The sequence below is a fragment of the Salvelinus namaycush genome, chromosome 3 (assembly GCF_016432855.1).
Source record: "Salvelinus namaycush isolate Seneca chromosome 3, SaNama_1.0, whole genome shotgun sequence".
Lineage (NCBI taxonomy): Eukaryota > Metazoa > Chordata > Actinopteri > Salmoniformes > Salmonidae > Salvelinus > Salvelinus namaycush.
In genome coordinates this window covers 46,808,352-46,835,643 of record NC_052309.1, presented here as the reverse complement: position 1 = coordinate 46,835,643, position 27,292 = coordinate 46,808,352, and the positions used below count along the sequence as shown (strand labels likewise).

The window sequence follows — 27,292 nt, the reverse complement described above, 5'->3', positions numbered from 1 at the left end:
GCTACGCTACAGGACTGTTTTGCTAGCACAGACTGGAATATGTTCTGGGATTCATCCAATGTCATTGAGGAGTATACTGTACCACATCAGTCACCGGCTTCATCAAGAAGTGCATCGACGATGTTGTCCCCACAGTGGCCATACATACATATCCCAACCAGAAGCCATGGATTATAGGCAACATCCGCACTGAGCTAAAGGCTAGAGTTGCCGCTTTAAAGGAGCGGGACACTAATCCAGACTTATAAGAAATCACACTATGCCCTCCGACGAACCATCAAACAAAGCGTCAATACAAGACTAAGATTGAATCCTACTACACCGGCTCTGATGCTCGTCAGATGTTGCAGGGCTTGCAAACTATTACTGACTACAAAGGGAAACCCAGCCGCGAGCTGCCCAGTGACGCAAGCCTACCAGATGAGCTAAATGCCTTTTATGCTCACTTCGAGGAAAACAACACTGAAACATGCATGAGAGCACTAGCTGTTCCGGACAACTGCATGGTCACGCTCTCCATAGCCGATGTGAGCAAGACCTTTAAACAGGTCAACATTCACAAAGCCGCAGGGCCAGACGGATTACCAGGACGTGTACTCAAAGCATGCACGGACCAACTGGCAAGTGTCTTCACTGACATTTTCAACCTCTCCCTGACCGAGTCTGTAATACCTACATGTTTCAAACAGACCACCATAGTCCCTTTGCCCAAGAAAGTGAAGGTAACCTGCCTAAATGATTACCGTCGGTAGCCGTGAAGTGCTTTGAAAGGCTGGTCATGGCTCACATCAACACCATCATGCCGGAAACCCTAGACCCACTCCAATTCGCATACCACCCCAACAGAGCCACAGATGACGCAATCTCAAACCTGGACAAAAGGAAACCGTAACATATTATACATTTTACTAATTCGTAACATATTGTATGTTTGCAAAATCATAACATGTAATACGAATTGTAATTCGTAACATATCATACGAAATGGGTGATGGACATCCACAAATGAATACATACCACACGAAACATAACATATCATACTAAATGTGTCTCGCATGACTTTGCTATCACAGTCACACACAGTATCTGCGGATGTGCTCAGGTTCGCATCACTCTGTTTCAGCATTGTAGCCAAGGCACCAACAGCTGGGAAGTAGAGCCTCATACTTCAATGCTCTTAGTTGTTGCGGAAATTGATCCACAATACTGTTTATTTTCTGCATCTACATCATATCGCTGAGTCTACCTTTAATCTGTTGTGAAATTTCTGGTAGGGTTTTTCTGATCGGCTTGTTTTCAACAGTTGTGCAGTAGTAGATATCAGTGTGGGGCATTAATCTGATCGAAAGCAGCTGGATAGTTTAGCCTGAGCGGTTTAGCATCAATTACTCCATCTAAAGCCCTTCGCTTGTGATTAAATCTGACGCTGGAATAAAAAAAAAATAGACATTTCATTGAATTAGGAAGTGCCAGTGACCTTATTCTTGCCAATGCATGAATCATTTGGCCATCTACTTCAATTCTATCAATCATGGAGTGTGTATTGTGGTTGGTCATTGATTGATAGGCTACATGCCTCGTGCTGAGACGCATTTCAATCTCCACAATGTATTGTCATTGTCCAAATGACAAGAAGAACACATTTTTCTTTATTACCATTCTATGAGATAGCATTTGAAAATCCTACAATGCCATGCAGTCTACCGTATGAATTGCAGTCATACACAGAGAAATATGTATCATTCAAACTACAAGTGACATTGATTAAATCTGGGTTTGATTCAGTCCATGTGTTTCTTGGCGGAGGCGGTTTAGAGGTAGGAATGTTATCAGACCCAGTTAGAAACTCAAGTGGCGAAAAAGACAGAAGCATCTGTAATTGAAAGCAGAGAGGTGCGGAGCATAGATTGCTTCTGCCTGGATTCGTGGATGCCGTCATGTTGTGCTGCAGGTTGAGTCATCTATTGACAAAGAGCTACCAGCCAGCACATGGCCAGCAACGCAAAAGATCCTAACCAGTCCCTTCTCTCTTTGCTCATCTCTGCTATTCTCTCTCTTTCTCTCTCTCTCTCTAATTCAGCTTTCCTCTTTCTCTCTCTCTAATTCAGCTTTCCTCTTTCTCTCTCTCTTATTCAGATTTCCTATTTCTCTCTCTCTAATTCATCTTTCCTCTTTCTCTCTCTAATTCAGCTTTCCTTTCTCTCTCTCTAATTCAGCTTTCCTCTCGTTCTCTCTCTCTAATTCAGCTTTCCTTTCTCTCTCTCTAATTCAGCTTTCCTCTCGTTCTCTCTCTCTAATTCAGCTTTCCTTTCTCTCTCTCTAATTCAGCTTTCCTCTCGTTCTCTCTCTCTAATTCAGCTTTCCTTTCTCTCTCTCTAATTCAGCTTTCCTCTCGCTCTCTCTCTCTCTCTCGCTCTCTCTCTCTCTCTCTGTTCCATCTCTGCTCTTTGTTATTCTTCCACCTTCTCTCTCTGCCCCTGACCACCCCTTATCTCTCTCTTTCTATATCTCTCTCACACACACAGCTGCTGCTTGGCTGCTGCTGCTGTTATTGCCTCTCACTTTCCTATCATGCCTGGTCTCTAACAGAAGTACAGGCTCTCTGTCACCACTCACTCACACACATGCACACGCACTCTCTCTCTCAGAGCAGGGAAACACACACACACACTGCCAACTTAACAGTGTCGTTTGTTAATTTATCGTTAGAGGAGTCGAGCATCACCTCCCTTGTTCACAGAGCACGGAAGACAAGAAACCTTAAAGAGAAAGGAAAAAAAGAGAGAGGGAGCAAGGGATTGCACGGGGCAGGATAACTGCTGCCTACCTGAACAAACAGCAGAGCTGCTTTGTGGAGATGGACAGAAGGGGCTGTGGAGAGGTGCCGTGCTATTGTGGATGGCAGCAGCAACCGCCCCAGGGATACCACTATGGCTCAGCCTCAGGGGGTGCTACTCTGCCCCGGCAAAGGGGCCGTCTTATGGCTACCCGCTCTGAAAGCTCTTGGAGAAGCCCAGGACGTTCTGTGGTCCGCGCCAAAGGAGGCAGCTGTGACCTGTGGTCCGAATGCGGCTGTCCACAGAGTCAGAGCTGGCAGGACCACTACCAGGTAACCAACCATTCATGCATTATGGTCCAGATCAGAGCAGCTCTAAGGGGACCATTAGGATGACAAGATTGAGAAGAGATTTTGTTATATAGCAGTATAGGAGCAAGGGTTAGGTTTGTGTGTGTGTATGTATGTGTGTATGTGTGTGTGTGTATGTATGTGTCCGTGTAAGAGTTTGTGTTCCCCTTGGCTCCGTATGGGGGGGAATGAGTTGCAGTCTCAGCAAACCCACTCACGGGCTAAAGCCGAGGTCCTGAATTTGGATTATTATACCTGTGTAATCTTCAGGTTTCTTGGTTGGCGGCTGGGAGCTGCATAGAGCTGGAGAACTTTACAATATTAAGTAGCTATGCCAATATGCCAACAGGCATTGTCTTCACAAGAGGACAAAGACTAAACTAAATGCAGCTAGGATGCATTTTAATTCAGACATTCATCTGAATCATTACTCTGTTTTACTGTTTTCTAAAAACGAGGCTTCTGTGAGATTTGCCTCAGAGAGTGACACAAGCTGTAGGCAGATTGATGGGTAAAGTCGCTGACCTTGAGCTTGGTTCAGCCTAGTTTTTCCCCACTAATGGTTAGAGTTTGGGGAGGGGAAGCTGATCCTAGATCTGTACCTTGGGGAAACTTCACCCCAGAGCAGGCAGATACCCAGTAGGCATCACATCTAAAATGATGTGTGAGTTGAGGATGCACTGTTCAAAAGATGCACTCTTGCATAATATGTGAATGTAGCAATGCTTTCTCCTCCCAGTCCATTAGCTTGGTGATGTTAAAGTGAATAGATATACTCAGCAAAAAAAAGAAGCGTACCTTTTTCAGGACCCTGTCTTTCAAAGATAATTCGTAAAAATCCAAATAACTTCACAGATCTTCATTGTAAAGGGTTTAAACACTGTTTTCCATGCTTGTTCAATGAACCATAACCAATTAATGAACATGCACCTGTGGAACGGTCGTTAAGACACTAACAACGTACAGACGGTAGGCCATTAAGGTCACAGTTATGAAAACTTAGGACACTAAAGAGGCCTTTGTACTGACTCTGAAAAACACCAAAAGAAAAATGCCCAGTTTCCCTGCTCATCTGCGTGAACATGCCTTAGACATGCTGCAAGGAGGCATGAGGACTGCAGATGTGGCCAGGGCAATACATTGCAATGTCCGTACTGTGAGATGCCTAAGACAGCGCTACAGGGAGACAGGACGGACAGCTGATCGTCCTCGCAGTGGCAGACCACGTTTAACAACACCTGCACAGGATCGGTACATCCTAACATCACACCTGCTGGATAGGTACAAGAGGATGGCAACAACAACTGCCCGAGTTACACCAGGAACACACAATCCCTCCATCAGTGCTCAGACTGTCCGCAATAGGCTGAGAGAGGCTGGACTGAAGGCTTGTAGGCCTGTTGTAAGGCAGGTCCTCACCAGACATCATCAACAACAACGTTGCCTATGGGCACAAACCCACCGTCGCTGGACCAGACAGGACTGGCAAAAAGTGCTCTTCACTGACGAGTCGAGGTTTTGTCTTACCAGGGGTGATGGTCGGATTCGCGTTTATCGTTGAAGGAATGAGCGTTACAACGAGGCCTGTTCTCTGGAGCAGGATCGATTTGGAGGTGGAGGGTTCGTCATGGTCTGGGGCGGTGTGTCACAGCATCATCGGACTGAGCTTGTTGTCATTGCAGGCAGTCTCAACGCTGTGTGTTACAGGGAAGACATCCTCCTCCCTCATGTGGTACCCTTCCTGCAGGCTCATCCTGACATGACCCTCCAGCATGACAATGCCACCAGCCATACTGCTTGTTCTGTGTGTGATTTCCTGCAAGACAGGAATGTCAGTGTTCTGCCATGGCCAGCGAGGAGCCCTGATCTCAATCCCATTGAACACGTCTGGGACCTGTTGGATTGGAGGGTGAGGGATAGGGCCATTCCCCCCAGAAATGTCCGGGAACTTGCAGGTGACTTGGTGGAAGAGTGGGGTAACATCTCACAGCAAGAACGGGCAAATCTGGTGCAGTCCATGAGGAGGAGATGCACTGCAGTACTTAATGCAGCTGGTGACCACACCAGATACTGACTGTTACTTTTGATTTTAACCCCCCCCGTTCAGGGACACATTATTCCATTTCTGTTAGTCACATGTCTGTGGAACTTGTTCAGTTCATGTCTCAGTTGTTGAAACTTGTTATGTTCATATAAATATTTACAGATGTTAAGTTTGCTGAAAATATACGCAGTTGTGAGAGGTGAGAGAGAGACAGTGAGAGGACGTTTCTTTTTTTGCTGAGTTTATCTGTGATACACTGTGAAATAGTGTGTTTGCACGGCTCAGGTGCGTGTGCGTGCAGGCCCACGTCTTTGTGACTGAAAATCTTGTCGCCAGATTTCATTGACTTACGAAAGTGTTTTTAAAGGTATTGGATGGAAATGTTCAGATCTCTCTGGTAAAAATGTGTTTGGTAACCTCCCGGTTTCTGAAATAAGACTTTTCGGACAGTGTGGACAGAGGCTCAGGTGAGTAAGTGGACAAAACAAGCACACATACACACACACACACACACATACACACACACATATTATTTGGACAATGAAATATGAATGGGTTTTGGCAATTTTAATGGGCCACATATGAGTCATTGATATAAATAAATCTTAATTATACACAGATAATAATCACAGAAACTGCAGCATTATTTCTCGGGCTGCTCTGTATTTACAAGCCTGCTATCTGCACCATAAGCTTTTTTACATGTCCTAACATCTTTTTAAATCTCAACATCTGAATGAAACCATATCATGGCATTTCATGGTATTGGCAAACAGGGTTCAATGTCTTTTGCTCCCAGGTGCAGTATTGTAGTGTATTGACCAAGGTTATTAGAGAGAGGAATGAGACTGATTGTGGTTCTCACTTCCTGAGCGGAGAAGTGGCACAATCCCAGTGAGTAAAACTGTCTGAATGACAATGACATAACAATGACATAACTGGTTGAAATTATGTCTTTTCAACTATACTGAACAAAAATATAAACGCAACATGCAACAATTTCAAACGATTTTACTGAGTTACAGTTCATAGAAGGAAGTCAGTCAATTGAAATACATAAATTAGGCCTTAATCTATGGATTTCACATGACTGGGCAGGGGCACTTGGGAGCCAGGCCCAGCCAATCAGGCACAAAGGGGCTTTATTACAGACAGAAATACTCCTCAGTTTCATCAGCTGTCCTGGTGGCTGGTCTCAGACGATCCCGCAGGTGAAGAAGCCGGATGTGGAGGTCCTGGGTTGGTGTGGTTACACGTGATCTGCGGTTGTGTGACCGTTTGGGCATATTGCCAAATTCTCTAAAATGACATTGGAGGTGGCTTATGGTAGAGAAATTAACATAAAATTATTTGGCAACAGCTCTGTTGGACATTATTGCAGTCAGCATGCCAATTGCACGCTCCCTCAAAACTTGAGACATCTGTGGCATTGTGTTGTGTGACAAAACTGCACATTTTACAGAGTGGCCTTTTATTGTCCCCAACACAAGGTGCACCTGTTTAATGATCATGCTGTTTAACCAGCTTCTAGATATGCTACACCTGTCAGGTGGATGGATTGCCTTGTCAAAGGAGAAATGCTCACTAACAGGGATTTAAACAAATGTGTGCACAAATTTGAGATCTTTTTGTGCAAATGGAACATTTCTGGGATCTTTTATTTTGGCTCATGAAACATGGGACCAACACTTTACATATTGTGTGTATGTTTCTGTTCAGTATAGTAAAGTGTCAGTGTTGGACTTCCCTATGGGAAAAATCTGTCAGTGTCAGATCTGATAGTCAGTCAGTTTTTGGGTTGTTTGGTTGTCTATCTGTCATTGACAGATATGCCATAACATAAAAATTCAGACCATAATAAAAAATATGACTTCCCAATTCCAAATACATAACCAATCCTGGCAATTACAATGGGATGATGTGTGACGTCTAGTAAAAGTTTGCTTTAAACCTTGATGCAATGCATGCTTATTGGTCCGATGAATAATGTTTGTGCAACCGTAGCACGACTGAAATTGCCACGGGGATGTGTGCCATGAGCAAATAATGTCGGAACATCCATCACCAAGGCTACAGGATTTCAATGAGGCAATGCAGCACTCTAGTTTTACTAGGGTTTCCCGTTGATATATGGAGCTGAACAGAGAATGGTTGCATCCCAAATGGGACCTTTTTCCTCTGTATCACTAATCTCTCATTTGCTATATTGTCCTCTCCTCTTTTACTGTGCTCCACTCTCATTTCATCTCTACTCCTCTCTCTACCCCTGAATCCCAAATCACCCCCTACTCAGCAAACCAAAATTGGTTCTGTGAAAGTTCCCAGAACATTTGTTAGGTTACGGCAAATGTTCTCATAGCACAAAAACGGTCTAGTTGTAATGATGATTATACAATGTATAAAACATTCGCCTGACGTTGCAGGAACGTTCCCAGAACACATTTTGTCAGTTTTCTAAAGGTTCCCAGAATATTTCATTAGGTTGTGGGAACAGTCTGGTGGGGAAATTGTGGGGACGTCACATTTTTTTCTGACACATTTCTTAAGGTTGGAGTAACTTTGTGGTGATATGACGAGATACAGTTTGTTCCCAAAACACAAAACTGTCCAGTTGTGCTGATGATTACAATGTTTCTATTAAGTTGAGAAAAAAAGCATTCACCTGATGTTGTAAGAACGTTCCCAGAACACACTTTTTTATGTTATTTTAAAGTTCCTAAAATATTTCTTTAGCTTGTGGGAACATTGTGGGGATATGACACGAGATCTGCCCAGTTGTGATGACATTCTTGTAATGTTTGTATATGTGTGCACAAAACATTCCCTCAATGTTCTTTGAATGTTATTCCTATGCTCCCAGAATGACAGAATGACATGTTGAACAGCCCATTAATGTTTCTTTAATGTAACAACAGTCCATGTAGAAACACAGTATGACAAATATTTGCAATCACATGACAATGTATTAGACATTTATTGTACATACACTACTGTTTAAAAGTTTGGGGTCACATTTTTTGTCCATTAAAATAACATCAAATTGATCAGAAATACAATACATTGTTAATGTTGTAAAGGACTATTGTAGCTTGAAACGGCAGATTTTTTATGGAATATCTACAAAGGCGTACAGAGGCCCATTATCAGCAACCATCACTCCTGTGTTCCAATGGCATGTTGTGTTAGCTAAACCAAGTTTATCATTTTAAAAGGATAATTGATCATTAGAAAACACTTTTTCAATTATGTTAGCACAGCTGAAAACTGTAGTGCTGATTAAAGAAGCAATGAAACTGGCCTTCTTTAGACTAGTTGAGTATCTGGAGCATCAGCATTTGTGGGTTTGATTACAGGCTCAAAATGGCTAGAAACAAAGACTTTCTTCTGAAACTCGTCAGTCTGTCTCTGTGCTGTAGTGGGCCCGAAAACCAGATTGGAATTTTACAAAAATACAGTTGGCACTTAAATTATTTAGCTGTTTGAAAACCAATTTCTCCAGAATTTTGTTTAAGAATAGGTTGGAGATTGGCCGAAAATTGCTAAGAGCTGAAGATTCTAGATTACTTTTCTTCAGAAGGGGATTCACCATATCAGCTTTTAGTGCAGTGGGGGAAATGCCTGTGAACAGGGAGTGAGGTTTGGGTCGCTGAGGATTGTCACTAACTCCAAAGCGCTCACACATCACTGTACCCGAGAGTGGCTTGGCCTTCCTTAGTTCATCGGAGATTAAATCAGTGGTACGTTTTTATTTATAAGGCCGTATTGAGACAGCTCCAATTAAAACTATTGCCTGCTCTCACATGATTGTGTTTTGTTGAGGCCGGTACAGAGCTAGGGAAAAAAGCTTTCCAGTGCTCTACCCCTTCTGGTTGAAATGCGCTTCAAAAGGTCCTGAAATTACACAAGCTTGTCTCTTTAAATTAGTCGAAAGCTAGCCTAAACACTATAATGGAAAATTAAGTGGGGGGGGGGGGGCTGTCAATGTTTTGAACCCTAGTTGCGCCACACTTTCCCAAACCATCTTGCTGTTCAATGTGTAAATGTATGTTTTTTTTAAACTGCAGTGCCTTGTGTTTTATGTTGTAAATGTGTCTACAACTTTGTGTGCTGTATTTTGGCTAGGTCTCTCTTGTAAAAGAGATTGTTAATCTTGTTATACTGTAGGTGTCTCAGATGACATCTCCATTATTAATGTTAGCGGGACGTTCCAGTAATGTTTTCTCAGAAACAATTTCATTGAATCGAAACATGATTGCTGAAGAATGTTTATGGAATGTTATTGGAACAATCATGTCATAACATCCCACTATCCCTTTATGAGAGCATCTTGGGAATGTTCCCTGCACGTTATGGGTGTTTTTCTCCATCAACATTAGCAGAACGTTACCGTAATGTTTTCTCTGAACCATTTCTATTGCTTTCACATTTTGTTGCGGCAGTGTCCTAAAAACATTACTGTTAAATTGTGTTATTACATTACCTGGAAACCTAATGTCACGCCCTGGCCTTAGTTATCTTTGTTTTCTTTATTATTTTAGTTAGGTCAGGGTGTGACATGGGGGATGTATGTGTTTTGTATTGTCTAGGGGTTTTTGTATGTTTATGGGTGCTGTGGCTTAGTTGGTTATAGTGTCTAGTCTAGGTGTATGTATGTCTATGGTTGCCTAGATTGGTTCTCAATTAGAGACAGCTGTCTATCGTTGTCTCTGATTGGGAACCATATTTAGGCAGCCATATTCATTAGGTAGTTCGTGGGTGATTGTCTATGTCTTTACGTTAGTTGCTTGTGTCTGCACTTTCGTTTTATAGCTTCACGGTCGTTTGTTGTTTTGTATAGTTTGTCAGTGTTCTTCGTTTCGTTTTCGTCTTCAAATAAAAGAAGATGTATAGTTATCACGCTGCGCCTTGGTCCTCCTCTCTTTCACCCGAAGACGAGCATGACACCTAATGAGAATGTTCTGTGGTGGTTGTTACAAATTTTGTGCACAAAGTGTTTGTGAACGTTAGAAGAACATTTTAAGGATATTTCATTAAAATCAGTTTCTACAACAACAACAAAAAATTATCAAAAACATTATTTGAATGTTTTTGGGATGTTACCATCCTAATGTAAGAAAACCCTGACTAGAAGTTAATGGGAATCTTAGCTAATGTTCTGGGAAGGTTCCCTGTTTGCTGGGTAGACTCTCCTCCCCGGGCACTCCTGAAGGGATTGGATAGGTGTAAGCAACATAGTACTTATTTCTCCTTGTCTTCTGATGGGCTTACCCCTATCCAGGGGGGCGGCAGGTAGCCTAGTGGTTAGAGCGTTGGGCCAGTAACCGAAAGGATGCTAGATCGAATCCCCGAGCTGACAAGGTTCAAATTTGTCGTTCTGCCCCACTGTTCCTAGGCCGTCATTGTAAATAAGAATTAGTTCTTAACTGACTTGCCTAGTTAAATAAACATTTTTTAAAAAGTCAATGACAGCCTAGGAACAGTGGGGTGGGACTACATTGATCCAGGAGGGACTACATTGATTTGGGACTACCTTTCCCTCATCTACTTCCCACCATCATTTAAACCATTCTCCAAGACCGACCACAACTTAGTTTTTTTTGCCGCGACCTTGATGTAGCTCTCCCTCTATTTCCCCCTCTCTCAATCTCTCTCTTGTTCTCCTTCTCTTTATCTGCTTTTGTTGTTGACTGTTTTTACATGTGAACAAATTCTTGTAAATTATAGATTTGTTATTTCTATGCATGGTGCACTACACTAGTGCGCACTACACCTTAAATTATTGAGCAAAATGAACTGGAGCACGAGGCTGCACTGAGAAATTGGAGTACAGGGTTCTCAACATCCCATACTGAAGTAACAGCTTAAGATAAGTCTGGCAGGATAAAAGTTTCCCCTTTGTTATTTTTTGATCAGCACCAGTGGACATGACAAGCAGACATGACAGTGCCTTCAGAAAGTATTCACATCACTTGGCTTTTTACACATCTTGTTGTGTTACAGCCTAAATTTAAAATAGATACAATTTAGATTTTTTTTGTCACTGGCCTAATGTCAACGTGGAATTATGTTTTTTGAATTTTTGGCAAATTAATAAAAAATGAAAAGCTGAAATTTCTTGAGTCAATAAGTGTTGAACAACTTTGTTATGGCAAGCCTAAATAAGTTCAGGAGTAAAACTTTGCTTAAAACGTCACATTTTAAGTTGCATGGACTCACTCTGTGTGCAATAATAGTGTTTAACATGATTTTTGAATGACTACCTCATCTCTGTACCCCACACATACAATTATCTGTAAGGTCCCTTAGTCCAGCAGTGAATTTCAAACACAGATTCAACCACAAAGACCAGGGAGATTTGCTAATGCTTCGCAAAGAAGGGAACCTATTGGTAGATGGGTAAAAATAAAGAAAGCTGACATTGAATATCCCTTTGAGTATGGTGGTTATTAATTACACTTTGGATGGGGTATCAATGCATCCATTCTCTACAAAGATACCGGTGTCCTTCCTAACTAATCAGATCAAAATGTATTTATATAGCCCTTCTTAGATCAGCTGATTTATCAAAGTGCTGTACAGAAACCCAGCCTAAAACCCCAAACAGCAAGCAATGCAGGTGTAGAAGTACGGTGGCTGACTCAACTGCTGGAGAGGAAGGAAACCTCTCAGGGTTTTCACCAGGCCAATGGTGACTTTAAAACAGTTACAGAGTTTAATGGCTGTGATAGGAGAAAACTGAGGATGGATCAACAACATTGTAGTTACTCCACAATACTAACCTAAATTGACAGAGAGAATAGAAGGAAGCCTGTACAGAAAAAAAAATATTCCAAAACATGCATCCTGTTTGTGACAAGGTTCTAAAGTAATACTGCAAGAAATGTGGCAAACCAATTCACTTTTTGTCCTGAATACAATGTGTTATGTTTGGGGCAAATCCAATACAACACATTACTGAGTACCACTCTCCATATTTATTAGCATAGTGGTGGCTGCATCATGTTATGGGTATAATTATTAAGGACTGGGGAGTTTTTCAGGATAAAAAATAAACAGAATGGAGCTAGGCACAGGCAAAATCTTAGAGGAAAACCTGGTTAAGTCTGCTTTCCACCAGACACTGGGAGATTAATTCACCTTTCAGCAGGACAATTACCTAAAACACAAGGCCAAATCTACACTGGAGTTGCTTACCAAGAAGACAGTGAATGTTCTTGAGTGGTTGAGTTACAGTTTTGACTTAAATCTACTTGAAAATCTATGGCAAGACCTGAAAATGGTTGTCTAGCAATGATCAACAACCAATTTGACAGACCATGAAGAATTTTGAATAGAATAATGGAACATTTTCACAATCCAGCTGTGGAAAGCTCTTAGAGACTTACCCAGAAAGACAGAGCTGTAATTGCTGTCAAAGGTGCTTCTACAAAGTATTGACTCTGGGGTGTGAATACTTATGTAAATGAGATATTTCTGTTTTTCATTTACAATAAATGCGCTACAATTTCTAAAAACGTGTTTTCACTTTGTCATTATGGAGTATTGTGTGTAGATGGGTGAGAATCTTTTGTTAATTTAAGCCATTTGGAATTCATGCTGTAACACAACAAGATGTGTGTTACAAGAGGTATGAGTCCTTTCTGAAGGCATTGTAAACGTTCATGTACGTTATTTGCTTAGGTGAACAGTGAAAGGCTAAATCATTGGTAGCATAAGTGGTTGAAATAGTTGTTGATATATTCTGCTACATTGTGCAGTCAAATATAAGAAGTTGCCTGCATCCCAAATGGCACCATATAGTGCACAACTTTTGACCAGAGCCCTATGGGAGCCATTTGGGATGCAGCCGTCTTCAGCAGAAACATTTTCACATTTCATCCCCAACTAATCGTCAGTAATCCACAGACAGAGTGGCTTCGTGATATTGCCAAGTTATTGCATGTTTTATACATTTGAGGTGGAATTCCGATAGCTAAAAGGGTTCTTATGCAATACAAATTGTACCCTATTCCCTATGTAGTGCAGTACTTTTAAATAGACCCTGATGGAACCTGTTCATAAGATGTGCACTTTAAAGGGAATAGGGTGCCATTTGGGACGCGGTGTTAGACTTGTAATTAACATGCTCTGTGTATTGTAGTTATTAACACCTAATTAACCCCAGATGTAGATCAGACCAGACCAGTGAATCCCGATCAGTCCCGTTTGTTGGAGGTTCAGGCCCTTTTTGAATTTGTCTTTCCTCGATTCCTCGCATCATCTCTCCTTGCATCCTTCTCAAAACACATTGGAGGGAGGAACTTCCGATCATATCGTCCAATACGGTTGAGAAGGAGGTGAGGAGATGGGATGCGAGGAATCACAGGAAATTTAGATAGGGCCTCAGACTTAATATGCTTCTCTGAGAGGAAGATAAAAATGGGTTGGAAATGCAGTCACGCAATATTACAGTATGTACTGCATGTATTCAGATGTGTGCACATGACTTATACTTGCACACATGCTGAGTACCAAGCTAGTGTGTGTGTGTGTGTGTGTGCGTGCGTGCGTGCGTGTGTGCGTGCGTGTGACATTACGATGAATATTGCATGGGGAAAATCTAGCTCCTCACTCCTCCTTTACACATAGTGTAACCTAGACCATTGTGGTTTTATGGAGTCCCAAAAAATTGTCAGCATTCAAGTTTACAACATAGAGCACTTGCAGTACAAAGCAAAAACTCTTACGATGATGCATGTATTCTGCATCATAAGTTGTTTGTCTGCAGTGAATGCTTGACTGACTTGCACAATTTTGGAGGGGGTTGTATTAACAGTGAACTAATTAACAACATACATTGAGTCTAGTATTCCTGGAAAGGCATAAAGGTTTACATTCATTTTCTGCCGGTTGAATATAAACTGCCTTTGAATAATAATCATAATCCTGAATAGCGCCTCAATTGATTTCTTTGAGTGCTGTGCATTTAAAATGCACTCAAATCAATCTTCCTCTCTCTCTTTCTCTTTGCACACGTGCATGCACACATAGACACATGCTCTCTCTCTCTCGTCCTTCCTCTCCCTGATTGAGAGAGATTGTGTGGTTGAGAATCTATTCAGTCAATTAGCAGCAGTGCGGTGTAAGCAGAAAGTGTCTCAATCAGAGATATTGATTTTGCACACAAACACCATTCTGCCTCAAACACACACACACATCAGTCTACCTGCTCCAAACAATTTGCCTTTGTGTAAAAATATGAAGGAGCTTTGTTTGATGGAAACATCGAAAGGTTTGACGGAATTATTAGTAGAAAAGGCTGAAAGACACCGGAATCACTTGCCTGAGCTAGCCTTTCCCTTTCAGGGCATTCTGTAAGAGTGAGCACCGGAAAGGCTATTGGAAGATAATGTGGAGCCATCTTATTGCTTAGAAGTATCTGGCTGTCAAAGACCTGCAAATACAGTGCATTCGGAAAGTATTCAGACCCCTTCACTTTTTCCTCATTTTGTTACATTACAGCCTTATTCTAAAATGAATTAAATAAATGCTTTCCTCATGAATCTACAAGCAATACCCCATAATGACAAAGCAAAAACAGTTTTTTAGATTTTTTTGCAAATGTATTACAAATAAAAAACAGAAATACCTTATTTACATAAGTATTCAGACCCTATACTATGAGACTCGAAATTGAGCTCAGGTGCATCCTGTTTCCATTGATCATCCTTCAGATATTTCTACAACTTGATTGGAGTCCACCTGTGGTAAATTCAATTGATTGGACATGATTCGGAAAGGCACACACCTGTCTATATAAGGTCCCACAGTTGACAGTGCACATCAGAGCAAAAACCAAGCCATGTCCGTCAAAGGATTTGTCCGTTGTGTCGGGGCACAAATCTGGGGAAGGGTACCAAAAAATGTCTGCAGGACTGAAGGACCCCAAGAAACAGTGGCCTCCATCATTCTTAAATGGAAGAAGTTTGGAATCACCCAGACTCTTCCTAGAGCTGGCCACCCGGCCAAACTGAGCAATCGGAGGAGAAGGGCCTTGGTCAGGGAGGTGACCTTCCAGAAGGACAACCATCTCTGCAGCACTCCACCATGTGCTGCAGAGATGTTAGAGTGGCCAGACGGAAGCCACTCCTCAGTAAAAGGCACATGACAGCCCGCTTGGAGTTTGCCAAAAGGCACCTAAAGGGCTCTCTGATGAAACCAAGATTGAACTCTTTGGCCTGAATTCCAAGCATCACGTCTGGAGGAAACCTACGGTGAAGCATGATGGTGGCAGCATCATGCTGACGGGATGTTTTTCAGCAGCATGGACTGGGAGACTAGTCAGAGTCAAGGGAAAGAGGATGAACGGAGCAAAGTACAGAGAGATCGTTGATGAAAACCTGCTCCAGAGCGCTCAGGAACCTCAGACTAGGGCGAAGGTAGCTGTGCAGAGACGCTCCCCATCCAACCTGACATAGCTTGAGATGATCTGCAGTGAAGAATGGGAGAAACTCTCCAAATACAGGGGTGCCTTCCCCAGATCTGTGCCTCGACACAATCCTGTCTCAGAGCTCTATGGACAATTCCTTCGACCTCATGGCTTGGTTTTTGCTCTGACATGCACTGTCAACTGTGGGACCTTATATAGACTGGTGTGTGCCTTTCCGAATCATGTCCAATCAATTGAAATTACCACAGGTCGACTCCAATCAAGTAGTAGAAACAGCTCAAAGATGATCAATGGAAACAGGACGAATCTTAGCTCAATTTCAAGTCTCATAGCAAAGGGTCAGAATACTTATGTAAATAAGGTATTTCTGTTTGTTATTTTTAATACATATTTGCAAACATTTCTAAAACCTGTTTTCATTATGGGGTATGTCATTATGCGGTTTTGTGCGTAGATTTGTAAAAATAAAACTATATTTAATCAATTTTAGAATAAGGCTGTAACCGGCCTCCCGAGTTGCGCAGCGGTCACTGCATCGCAGTGTTGCGGCTTCACTACAGCTTGTAGTTCGATCTCAGCCTGTCATTACCGGCCATGACCGGGAGTCCCATAGGGGGGCGCACAATTGGCCCAGCGTCATCCGGGTTAGGGGAGGGTTTGACCGGGGGGCTTGACTTGGCTCATCGTGGTCTAGCGACTACTTGTGGCAGGCCGGGTGCCTGCAGGCTGACTTTGGTCGTCAATTGAACACATTGGTGCGGCTGGCTTACGGGTTAAGCGAGCAGGTGTTAAGAAGCCCGGTTTGGGGGGTCATGTTTCGGAGGACGCATGACTCGACCTTCGCCTCTTCTGAGCCCGTTGGGGAGTTGGCGCGATGAGACAAGTTTGTAATCACGAAATTGAGGAGAAAATGGGGGTAAAATTTTTAACTGTAACGTAACAAAATTTTGAAAAAGTCAAGGGGTCTGAATAGTTTCCAACAGCACTAGCGTCTGGAGGAGGCTCTGGAATTCTTCATGATACAGGGTGAAGTCACCACATGATCCAGAAGCTGTCCTTTGGATCCATTTATAAAAAGTAGGACACTGGTGGGTCCAGGCTTCTCTTGCTTTTTCTTATCTTTCTCTCCCCCTTTTTCTCTCTTTTTCAGGCGAGTCCCGCCCCAATAATTGTCAACACGGATACTCTGGAGTCTGTACCTTACGTGAGTTCCTTTTTCAATTTTCGGCAATTGATTTGATTATGTTTAAGTATGAACGGCATATATTTCCATGTGGATTGATTCGAGTGCAAGATGCAACTTCATGCAACCCTATACCCACTTTAAGTAGTCTTTACAGGTAAGACTTTTCAGCACTGGTTGTCAATGGCCGAACGTTATATTCTTAAATATTTATCTGGAACACAACATACAGTGTATGGGTAAAACAAATAAGGCCACTATTGTGAATTATTGATAGTTGTTATAAATAAAACACCTACACAGGACCACTGATTTGTACAGCCCAAAATCCAGCATTTTCGTTTGGCATCAGAACTTTTCTCTTAACAGATATTTATTATTGATGGTTTCTATTTGTTGGCTCTGGGAGGACAAAGTCCTTCAAAAAGCCATTTGGACACAATTTGGAGTGAGATAATAAATTAATGAGTTAGGGTGAAAATAAAGTATCCCAACTAGAAGCCATGGATAACAGGCAACATCCGCACTGAGCTAAAGGCTAGAGCTGCCTCTTTCAAGGAGCTGGACACTAATCCGGACGCTTATAAGAAATCCCGCTATGCCCTCTGACGAACCATCAAACAAGCCAAGGGTCAGTACAGGACTTAGATTGAATCATATTATAACTCCTCTGATGCTCATCGGATGTGGCAGGGCTTGCAAACTATTGCGAGCTAAATGACTTCTATGCGCGCTTCAAGGCATGCAACACTGAAGCATGCATGAGAGCACCAGCTGTTCTGGACGACTGTGTGATCACGCTCTCCGTAGCCGATGTGAGTAAGACATTTTAACGGGTCAACATTCACAAGGCCGCAGGGCCAGACGGATTACCAGGACGTGTGCTCAGAGCATGCGCTGACCAACTGGCAAGTGTCTTCACTGACATTTTCAACCTCGCCTTGACCGAGTCTGTAATACCAACATGTTTCAAGTAGACCACCATAGTCCCTATGCCCAAGCATGCTAAGGTAACCGTCCTAAATGACTACCGACCCGTAGCACTCATGCCGGTAGCCATGAAGGGCTTTGAAAGGCTGGTCATGGCTCACATCAACACCATCATCCCAAAACCCTAGACCCACTCCAATTCGCATAACGCCCCAACAGATCTACAAATGATGCAATCTTTATTACGCTCCACACTGCCCTTTCCCACCTGGACAAAAGAAACACCTATGTGAAAATGCTGTTCATAGACTACAGCTCAGCATTCAACACCATAGTGCCCTCAAAGCTCATCACTAAGTTACGGACCCTGGGACTAAACACCTCTCTCTGCAACTGGATCCTGGACTTCCTGACTGGCCGCCCCCAAGTCATAGACTGTTCTCTCTGCTACCACACGCAAGCGGTACCGGAGCGCCAAGTCTAGGTCCAAAAGGCTCCTTAACAGCTTCTACCTCCAAGCCATTAGACTTCTGAGGAGTTAATCAAATGTCTACCCGGACTATTTGTTTATTGTCTATGCATAATCACTTTACATATGTACAATTATCTTGAATAACCCACACATTGACTCGCTGTCGGTAACCTGTGTATATAACCTCGTTATTTAAAAAATTACATTTAGTTTATTCAGCATTTTCCTACTCTGCATTGTTGGCTAAGGTCTTGTAAGTAATTATTCGGCGCATTTGACAAATACATTTTATTTGAAAGTTGCATCATCCAATGTCTCGAAGAAGCATGCTGTTCCCTCGTGATGCTAATTGCATTTTGTCCCTCGACTGTTTCCAATAAATGTCACTAAACATCCTTGGAAACGCCACTTTGTTTCTAAATGACCTGCCAGAAGTTGTTTATTATTCTTTTATAATTATTTTATTATTTTCCCCTCGGAGACAATCTTGTGGATGTCGGGTTTGATGGATGGATGTGATGTTGATGTGCAGGCTGACTTACAGTTGGAAGCTTACATAGATTTAGGCTGGAGTCATTAAATCTCGTTTTTCAACCACTCCACAAATGTCTTGTTAACAAACTATAGCTTTGGCAAGTCGGTTAGGACATCTACTTTGTGCATGACAAGTAATTTTTCCAACAATTGTTTACAGACAGATTATTTCACTTATAATTCACTGTATCACAATTCCAGTGGGTCAGAAGTTTACATACACTAATTTGACTGTGCCTTTAAACAGCTTCGAAAATTCCAGGAAATTATGCCATGGCTTTAGAAGCTTCTGATAGGCTAACTGACATAATTTGAGTCAATTGGAGGTGTATTTGTGGATGTATATCACGGCCTACCTTCAAACTCAGTGCCTCTTTGCTTGACATCATGGGAAAATCAAAAGAAATCAGCTGAGACCTCAGAAAATAATTGTAGACCTCCACAAGTCTGGTTCATCCTTGGTAGCAATTTCCAAACACCCGAAGGTACCACGTTCATCTGTACAAACAATAGTACGCAAGTATAAACACCATGGGACCACGCAGCCGTCATACCGCTCAGGAAGGAGACGCGTTCTGTCTCCTAGAGATGAACGTACTTTGGTGTGAAAAGTGCAAATCAATCCCATAACAACAGCAAAGGACCTTATGAAGATGCTGGAGGAAACAGGTACAAAATGATCTATATCCACAGTAAAACGAGTCCTATAGCAACATAACCTGAAAGGCCGCTCAGCAAGGAAGAAGCCACTGCTCCAAAACCGCCATGAGAAAGCCAGACTACGGTTTGCAACTGCACATGGGGACAAAGATCATACTTTTTAGAGAAATGTCCTCTGCTCTGATGAAACAAAAATAGAACTGTTTGGCCATAATGACCATCGTTATGTTTGGAGGAATAAGGGGAGGTTGCAGGCCGAAGAACACCATCCCAACCATGAAGCACGGGGGTGGCAGCATCATGTTGTGGGGGTGCTTTGCTGCAGGAGGGACTGGTGCACTTCACATGTTTATCTGTTCACACTGCTATGCTTTATCTTGGCCAGGTCGCAGTTGTAAATGAGAACTTGTTCTCAACTAGCCTACCTGGTTAAATAAAGGTGAAATAAAAAATAAACATAATAGATGGCTTCATGAGGATGGAAAATGATATGGATATATTGAAGCAACATTTCAAGACATCAGTCAGGAAGTAAACAACAGAAATCTCATAATTAAAATTCCTCAAACATACATGTGTCTTATATCATTTTAAAGGTAATCTTGTTGTTAATCCCACCAAAGTGTCCGATTTCAAATAGGATTTTCAGCGAAAGCACCACAAACGATTATGTTAGGTCACCGCCAAATCACAGACCAACACAGTCATTTTTCCAGCCAAAGATAGGAGTCACAAAAAGCACAAATAGAGATAAAATTAATCACTAACCTTTGATGATCTTCATCAGATGACACTCATAGGACTTCATGTTACACAATACATGTATGTTTTGTTTGAACAAGTTCATATTTATATTAAAAAATCTGAGTTTACATTGGCGTGTTATGTTCACTAGTTCCAAAAACATCCAGTGATTTTGCATAGCCACATCGATTCAACAGAAAAACTCATCATAAATGTAGATGATAATACAAGTTATACACATGGAATTATAGATATACCTCTCCTTAATGCAACCGCTATGTCAGATTTTTTTTTAAACGTTACGGAAAAAGCAAACCATGCAATAATCTGAGACGGCGCTCAAAACAACAGTCAAATTAGCCGCCATGTTGGAGTCAACAGAAACCAGAAATGACATGATAAATATTCCCTTACCTTTGATGATCTTCATCAGAATGCACTCCCAGGAATCCCAGGTCCACAATAAATGCTTGATTTGTTTGATAATGTCCGTTATTTATGTCCAATTAGCTACTTTTGTTAGTGCGTTTGGTAAACAATTCCAAAGTCACGAGGCGCGTTAACTAAAACCGAAATGACATTTCGTTTTCACTAAAAACGAAATGTCCAAAAGTTCCGTAACAGTCTGTAGAAACATGTCAAACGATGTATTGAATCAATCTTTAGAATGTTGTTAACATACATTTTGAATAACGTTCCAACCGGAGAATTACATGAGCGATGGAACGGAGATCCCTCTCATGTGATGGTCAAAGAATGGTCAAAGCATGGTCAAAGCATGGTCAAAGAATGGTCACCTCATGGCAGACGTGACTAATTATCCTCTCATTCGGCCCCCCTTCACAGTAGAGTCATCAGACAAAGTTCTACAGACTGTTGACATCTAGTGGAAGCCGTAGGAAGTGCAAACTCAATCATATCTCGCTGTGATTTCAAAATCACCAGCCTCAGATTTTCCACTTCCTGTTTGGATTTTTTCTCAGGTTTTTGCCTGCCATATGAGTTCTGTTATACTCAGAGACATAATTCAAACAGTTTTAGAACCTTCAGAGTGTTTTCTATCCAATACTAATAATAATATGCATATATTAGCAACTATGACTGAGGAGTTGGCCGTTTTCTCTGGGCACCTCTGTGCACCTTTCATCCAAGCTATTCAATACTGCCCCTGCAGCCATAAGAAGTTAAACAATTTAAAGGCAAAGCTACCAAATACTTATTGAGTGTATGTAAACTTCTGACCCACTGGGAATGTGATGAAAGAAATAAAAGCTGAAATAAATCATTCTCTCTACTATTATTCTGACATTTCACATTCTTAAAATAAAGTGGTGATCCTAACTGACCTAAAACAGGTAATTTTGTACTAGGATTAAATGTCAGGAATTGTGAAAAACTGAGTTTAAATGTATTTGGCACAGGCTAAGGTGTATGTAAACTTCCGACTTCAACTGTATGTGAAAACCGGTTCCTGTTGTGAGTCTATATTGCGTTCATAGAGGAAAATGCGGACTCGCAGGTTTATGTCGATCCAAACATCGTTAGCACATAAAATGCAAGTTTCTTTAATGTGATGTATTCCTCTGAGCATGCCACCCAAAACGCACACAAGGACTCAGCACTCCTGAGCTTATCCCTGATTTGCATCGATGTCTGGAATTCAATCAGCTCGGTTTGATTTGCGGCCTCATCCAGCAAGGGTACAGTTTTCTTAGCAAGGGAGGAGAATTCTCCACCTGGGTGGACTGTGAGAGGATCACGTACAAACGCAATGATATCCTTGGGCATGCTGTAGTCTTCAAATCTGGTGGATAAGTTGTCCCTCAGCTGCTTGATGAAATCTTCCATCACCTCTGTGACAATGCTGCGGCCTGGTCCCTCTGCCTGTCGTTTCTTCAGTGTGCTGAAGTGCAGTAGCCTTCCCTGGTGACGAGTCCAAATCGAACAACTCAAGCTTCCTAGTAAAGGCCTCAAATTTCTCCACCATGTCTACAATTGTTTCCCTCTTCCTTGGAACTGTAGATTTAACAGGTTTAAGTTACAGAATATGTCCGCAAAAAAAGCTGTGTGTGCAGCTTGCGGTTAAGAGGAAAGTAATCTAAAAGTAACTCAAATCAATCAAATTACATTACTGAGTTTGGGTAATCCAAAAGATACGTTACTGTTTACAATTTTGGACAGGTAACGAGCAACTAACGGATTACATTTAGAAAGTAACCTACCCAACCCTGACTATGCTCACACGTCTGTAAATAGGAAACTAAGTTATGTACTGGGTATACATAATTGATTTTACATTTTGTTTTCCCACAGGTCAACGGGACAGCAATTGAATACGAGTTTGAAGAAATCACACTAGAGCGGGTGAGTTGATAAACACACTATCTGAAAATGCTCTATTTAAACTCGATTTAAAATGACCCGGAGAGGACATTGCAGTCATTTAAATTGAACGAGGGATGCCATATCCTGTTTCATGCTCATCTCAGACATGTCCCATAAAGGGCTTCATAAACTAGGTCATAAACTAGGAAGCGTAATCGTTGAATGTGACAGGCAGGATAAGTTAATAGGCCAATATGTTTCAAATGATCTTGACCCCATACACCTGTTACGGGAGGAATAAAAAAAACAAGAAGCTAACTGATACTATTTTGAAGCTGCTGGAGAAGCTAGATGACTCCGCAAACTGAATAACAGAATAACAAACTGTGATTGCGTTACCATTTATATTTCAAATTGGTGCATGAAGAGGAAAGCCTGGGGTTACTGTGCCTTTGACAAACTTAAACAGGAACCCGTTTTACTTTCCACTAAAGCTAATTGATCTTAGCCAGACAAGCTAAGTAACACAAACATCCAAGTCCTGTGGGTATTTTGAGCAGGCCAGCCCTTAATTGGGACAGCATTTGCATGAGAGAAGCCAGGGCTAACATCCCCAAGGCTCAGTGGCGATAAGAGGCTTAGCTTGGCTGCTGAATTACATTTTGACAGCTACAAAAGGATCCTTGTGACCTGAAACAATAAACTACAATAGGAAAAGGTCAGTTCAGCCAAAGGAAGTGATAATTCATCCAACAGCGGAGCCTGAAGCCTTTGGTGCACACTGCACAGCTCACCCTTTGACGTGCAAGAGCAGAAATAAACAGGGTGGCTTTAGAGTGGCTAATGCTGACGCTACATCTGTGTATTCAGGCTTCACCTCACAGGACCCTTTATCTATGCACTCCACTTCCATTGCCCTATCTAGCCAATGGGCGTTGATTATGTGTGCACTTGAGTGAGCTAGCTATCATTACTTCCATCTCAGCCTGGTTGAGCTGTGTCCGTCAGCTCAGCCTACAGGGTGGATTTTTAGTCGAGATGCCCCTACTAGGGTTGCAAAATTCCAGGAACTTTCAATAAATTCCCTGATTTTCCAGAAATCCTGGTTAATCTTGGTTTCCTGCTTATTCCCACCTAATTCCGTGAATCTTTCAACTGGGATTTGGGAAGAAACTGTGAATTTCTTGAAAGTTCCCGGAATTTTGCAACTGTAGACACTACTCCCATCAGCTAGCAATTTAATCAAAGCGTCCACATTCATTTTGTAAACGTGTCGAGGGGGATATGGCTCATAAAACTGATAGAGCTTTGTTGTTGTACACAGAAACATTGGCTTTGAGAATTCTGCTTTCGCCTCTGTATTATATTTACCGGTTATGAAGTCATCTTCTGGGGACTTCATTGCAGTCAAGTGCAAACTTGAAAATGATCCCGTACAAATTAACCCGTACGAAAATGTTCATAAATGTATATTGTCAATTCACTTTTTTCAAACGTAAAGCTAAATATGAACTTGTATTAGATGTTTATTCACTTTCAAATAGTATATTTAGGAATTATATAACTTTTTGCTATAAAAGTATGTTTTCAGACATACAGTATGTCTAGTATACTCTGTCAGACATTACACTTGATGCTAACACTTCTCCTCACTTTCAAATAGTATACTTAGGAATTATATTTATTTTCACTATAAAACGTGTTTTCAGACATATTTCTAGTACTCTAAATACTAAATCGGTACTAGTTTCTAGTAAATTGGGGGCTTGTATTATGCAAATTAGATAGTTTGTGGAATTCTGGGAAAACATGCTCCTGCAAGACAATCGCTAATTTGTCAAAGGATTTTAAACGTAGAGTCAGTTGTGTACTTAACATTTTAAGTGTGTGACCCACGAAGCTAAACAGAAATTGTATTTTTATGTTGGATGTAATTTAGGACAGTTTACAGGTTAGCATTATAAGGAATAGAAGTGTAACATTACTGCTAGATGTATTATTCATTGTTCTTCATGCTCTACAGGGGAACTCAGGGTTGGGCTTCAGCATAGCTGGAGGGACAGATAACCCCCATGTCGGCGATGACCCAGGGATCTTCATCACCAAGATCATCTCTGGTGGCGCGGCAGCAGAGGATGGCAGGTTAAGGTGAGTGCTATAGATCGAGCCCTTTACAAATGAAATCTTCACTGAAGAAATTGAGTTGGCAAAATGCTCTGGTATAAATGCTGTCAGAATGGATGGCTCGAGGACTCTGATCTATCATTGGATCTAAGTATATCTGTGCCATGTTTTGAAGGATTTATCCTATAATGGAAAAGCTGGAAGGGTTGTTTTCAGATTTTTCCCGAAATGTTATCTTACTTCCGAGAGCTGTTCTTTGACAATTTGTTACAGAGATCTCTGTTCGCTTTGTCTTTGTTCATCATGTTACTATTTTGGGCTAACGTTAACTCTCCATGGGATTGCATTCATTCCAGAAACTATCCCTAAACACCTCTATATAAATCTCACGTGGTACTACATACAGCAGACTACAGGTAACTGCTAAAATAAAGTCAGTAAATGAGGGATACAAAGTATATTGAAAGCAGGTGCTTCCTTCCACATGTGTAGTTCCTGAGTTAATTAAGCAATATAGCCTAAATTACATCCAACATAAATATACAATTTCTGTTTAGCTTCACACACTTAGATGTTAAGTCTACCACTGACTCTACGTTTAAAATCAATTTAGAGATTATCTTGCAGGGGCATACATCCCAGAATTCCACATACTTTCTCATTTGTATAATACAATTTATAATTATGTTTTTAAGATGTGCACAGAGATTAGTGGAAAAGGCCTACTCTAGAAGACATGATGGGTTTTGACATCGTTTAAGTATTATAGTTAGGCACACTCCTCTTGTGGTTACTTATTCACTTCACCGTCTGGGGGATTGTAGCTTGACATGACTTATTCTAAGCACATTCTTGCTCTTACGTTTTAGCTGAATGTAAATAGGAAATACTCAAAGGCTTTGCTCTGGGAGCACTCTACATAAAATAAGACTTTTGGGATGCTTAGAGTACCACATAGTTAGTAAGATGACAGGGTAAATTAAAGGGGAAGTTCAGGATTTTACAACTTGATGTTAGATGATTCCTCATCTTGAAAGTAGGTTTGGTTTTCTTTAAACAGACACTTTTCAGCTAGCTTCTGCATCTGCATTGCTTTCTCTTCGGGGGTTTAGGCTGGGTATCTGTAAAGCACTTTGTGACAACTGCTGATGTAAAAATAAACAAGATTGAGTGAGTGACTAGCCACATTTAGCTAACAACCAATGGAAGTGGTAGATGCAATCACTCTCTTTTTTAATGGGCAAATCACCTTGAAGTATCATCAAAACACATATGGAGTTGATTTCAGTTGATTTGGCGATGAAAGTGACAATGATATTTTAAGTTCGGCATAAAATCCCTTTTTGTGGTGTAAACTTTTTGCTATGGTGTGCGCTAATGAATACAACCCAGCTGTATAATAAATCAGACCAACACAGCAAAATCAGAAGTGTTAAACTAACTCATTGTAGTGTTCATTTTAACACTTTTGCGGTGTGTATATCAGAGTATCGGAGCGGAGCATGCCCAATTTGCTGCCTTGCTATGTTGTTGTCTTAGGTCTCTCTTTATGTAGTGTCGTCTCTCTTGTCGTGATGTGTGTTTTGTCCTATATATACACTGCTCAAAAAAATAAAGGGAACACTTAAACAACACAATGTAACTCCAAGTCAATCACACTTCTGTGAAATCAAACTGTCCACTTAGGAAGCAACACTGATTGACAATACATTTCACATGCTGTTGTGCAAATGGAATAGACAACAGGTGGAAATTATAGGCAATTAGCAAGACACCCCCAATAAAGGAGTGGTTCTGCAGGTGGTGACCACAGACCACTTCTCAGTTCCTATGCTTCCTGGCTGATGTTTTGGTCACTTTTGAATGCTGGCGGTGCTTTCACTCTAGTGGTAGCATGAGACGGAGTCTACAACCCACACAAGTGGCTCAGGTAGTGCAGCTCATCCAGGATGGCACATCAATGCGAGCTGTGGCAAGAAGGTTTGCTGTGTCTGTCAGCGTAGTGTCCAGAGCATGGAGGCGCTACCAGGAGACAGACCAGTACATCAGGAGACGTGGAGGAGGCTGTAGGAGGGCAACAACCCAGCAGCAGGACCGCTACCTCCGCCTTTGTGCAAGGAGGAGCACTGCCAGAGCCCTGCAAAATGACCTCCAGCAGGCCACAAATGTGCATGTGTCTTCTCAAACGGTCAGAAACAGACTCCATGAGGGTGGTATGAGGGCCCGACGTCCACAGGTGGGGGTTGTGCTTACAGCCCAACACCGTGCAGGACGTTTGGCATTTGCCAGAGAACACCAAGATTGGCAAATTCGCCACTGGCGCCCTGTGCTCTTCACAGATGAAAGCAGGTTCACACTGAGCACATGAGCACATGTGACAGACGTGACAGAGTCTGGAGACGCCGTGGAGAACGTTCTGCTGCCTGCAACATCCTCCAGCATGACCGGTTTGGCGGTGGGTCAGTCATGGTGTGGGGTGGCATTTCTTTGGGGGGCCGCACAGCCCTCCATGTGCTCGCCAGAGGTAGCCTGACTGCCATTAGGTACCGAGATGAGATCCTCAGACCCCTTGTGAGACCATATGCTGGTGCGGTTGGCCCTGTGTTCCTCCTAATGCAAGACAATGCAAGACCTCATGTGGCTGGAGTGTGTCAGCAGTTCCTGCAAGAAGAAGGCATTGATGCTATGGACTGGCCCGTCCGTTCCCCAGACCTGAATCC

At 41.9% G+C, this 27,292-nt stretch overlaps 1 protein-coding gene across 1 annotated transcript in view; it reads left to right on the top strand.

Annotated features, from left to right (window-relative positions):
* LOC120031851 (disks large homolog 2-like) overlaps positions 1-27,292 on the top strand; it is a 198,358-nt gene that overhangs the window by 107,831 nt on the left and 63,235 nt on the right. Inside the window, exons 9-11 of the mRNA XM_038977671.1 lie at positions 16,751-16,804; positions 22,437-22,487; positions 24,472-24,596. Of these exons, the coding sequence (XP_038833599.1) occupies positions 16,751-16,804; positions 22,437-22,487; positions 24,472-24,596 (230 nt within the window). The remainder of the gene's footprint in view (positions 1-16,750; positions 16,805-22,436; positions 22,488-24,471; positions 24,597-27,292) is intronic.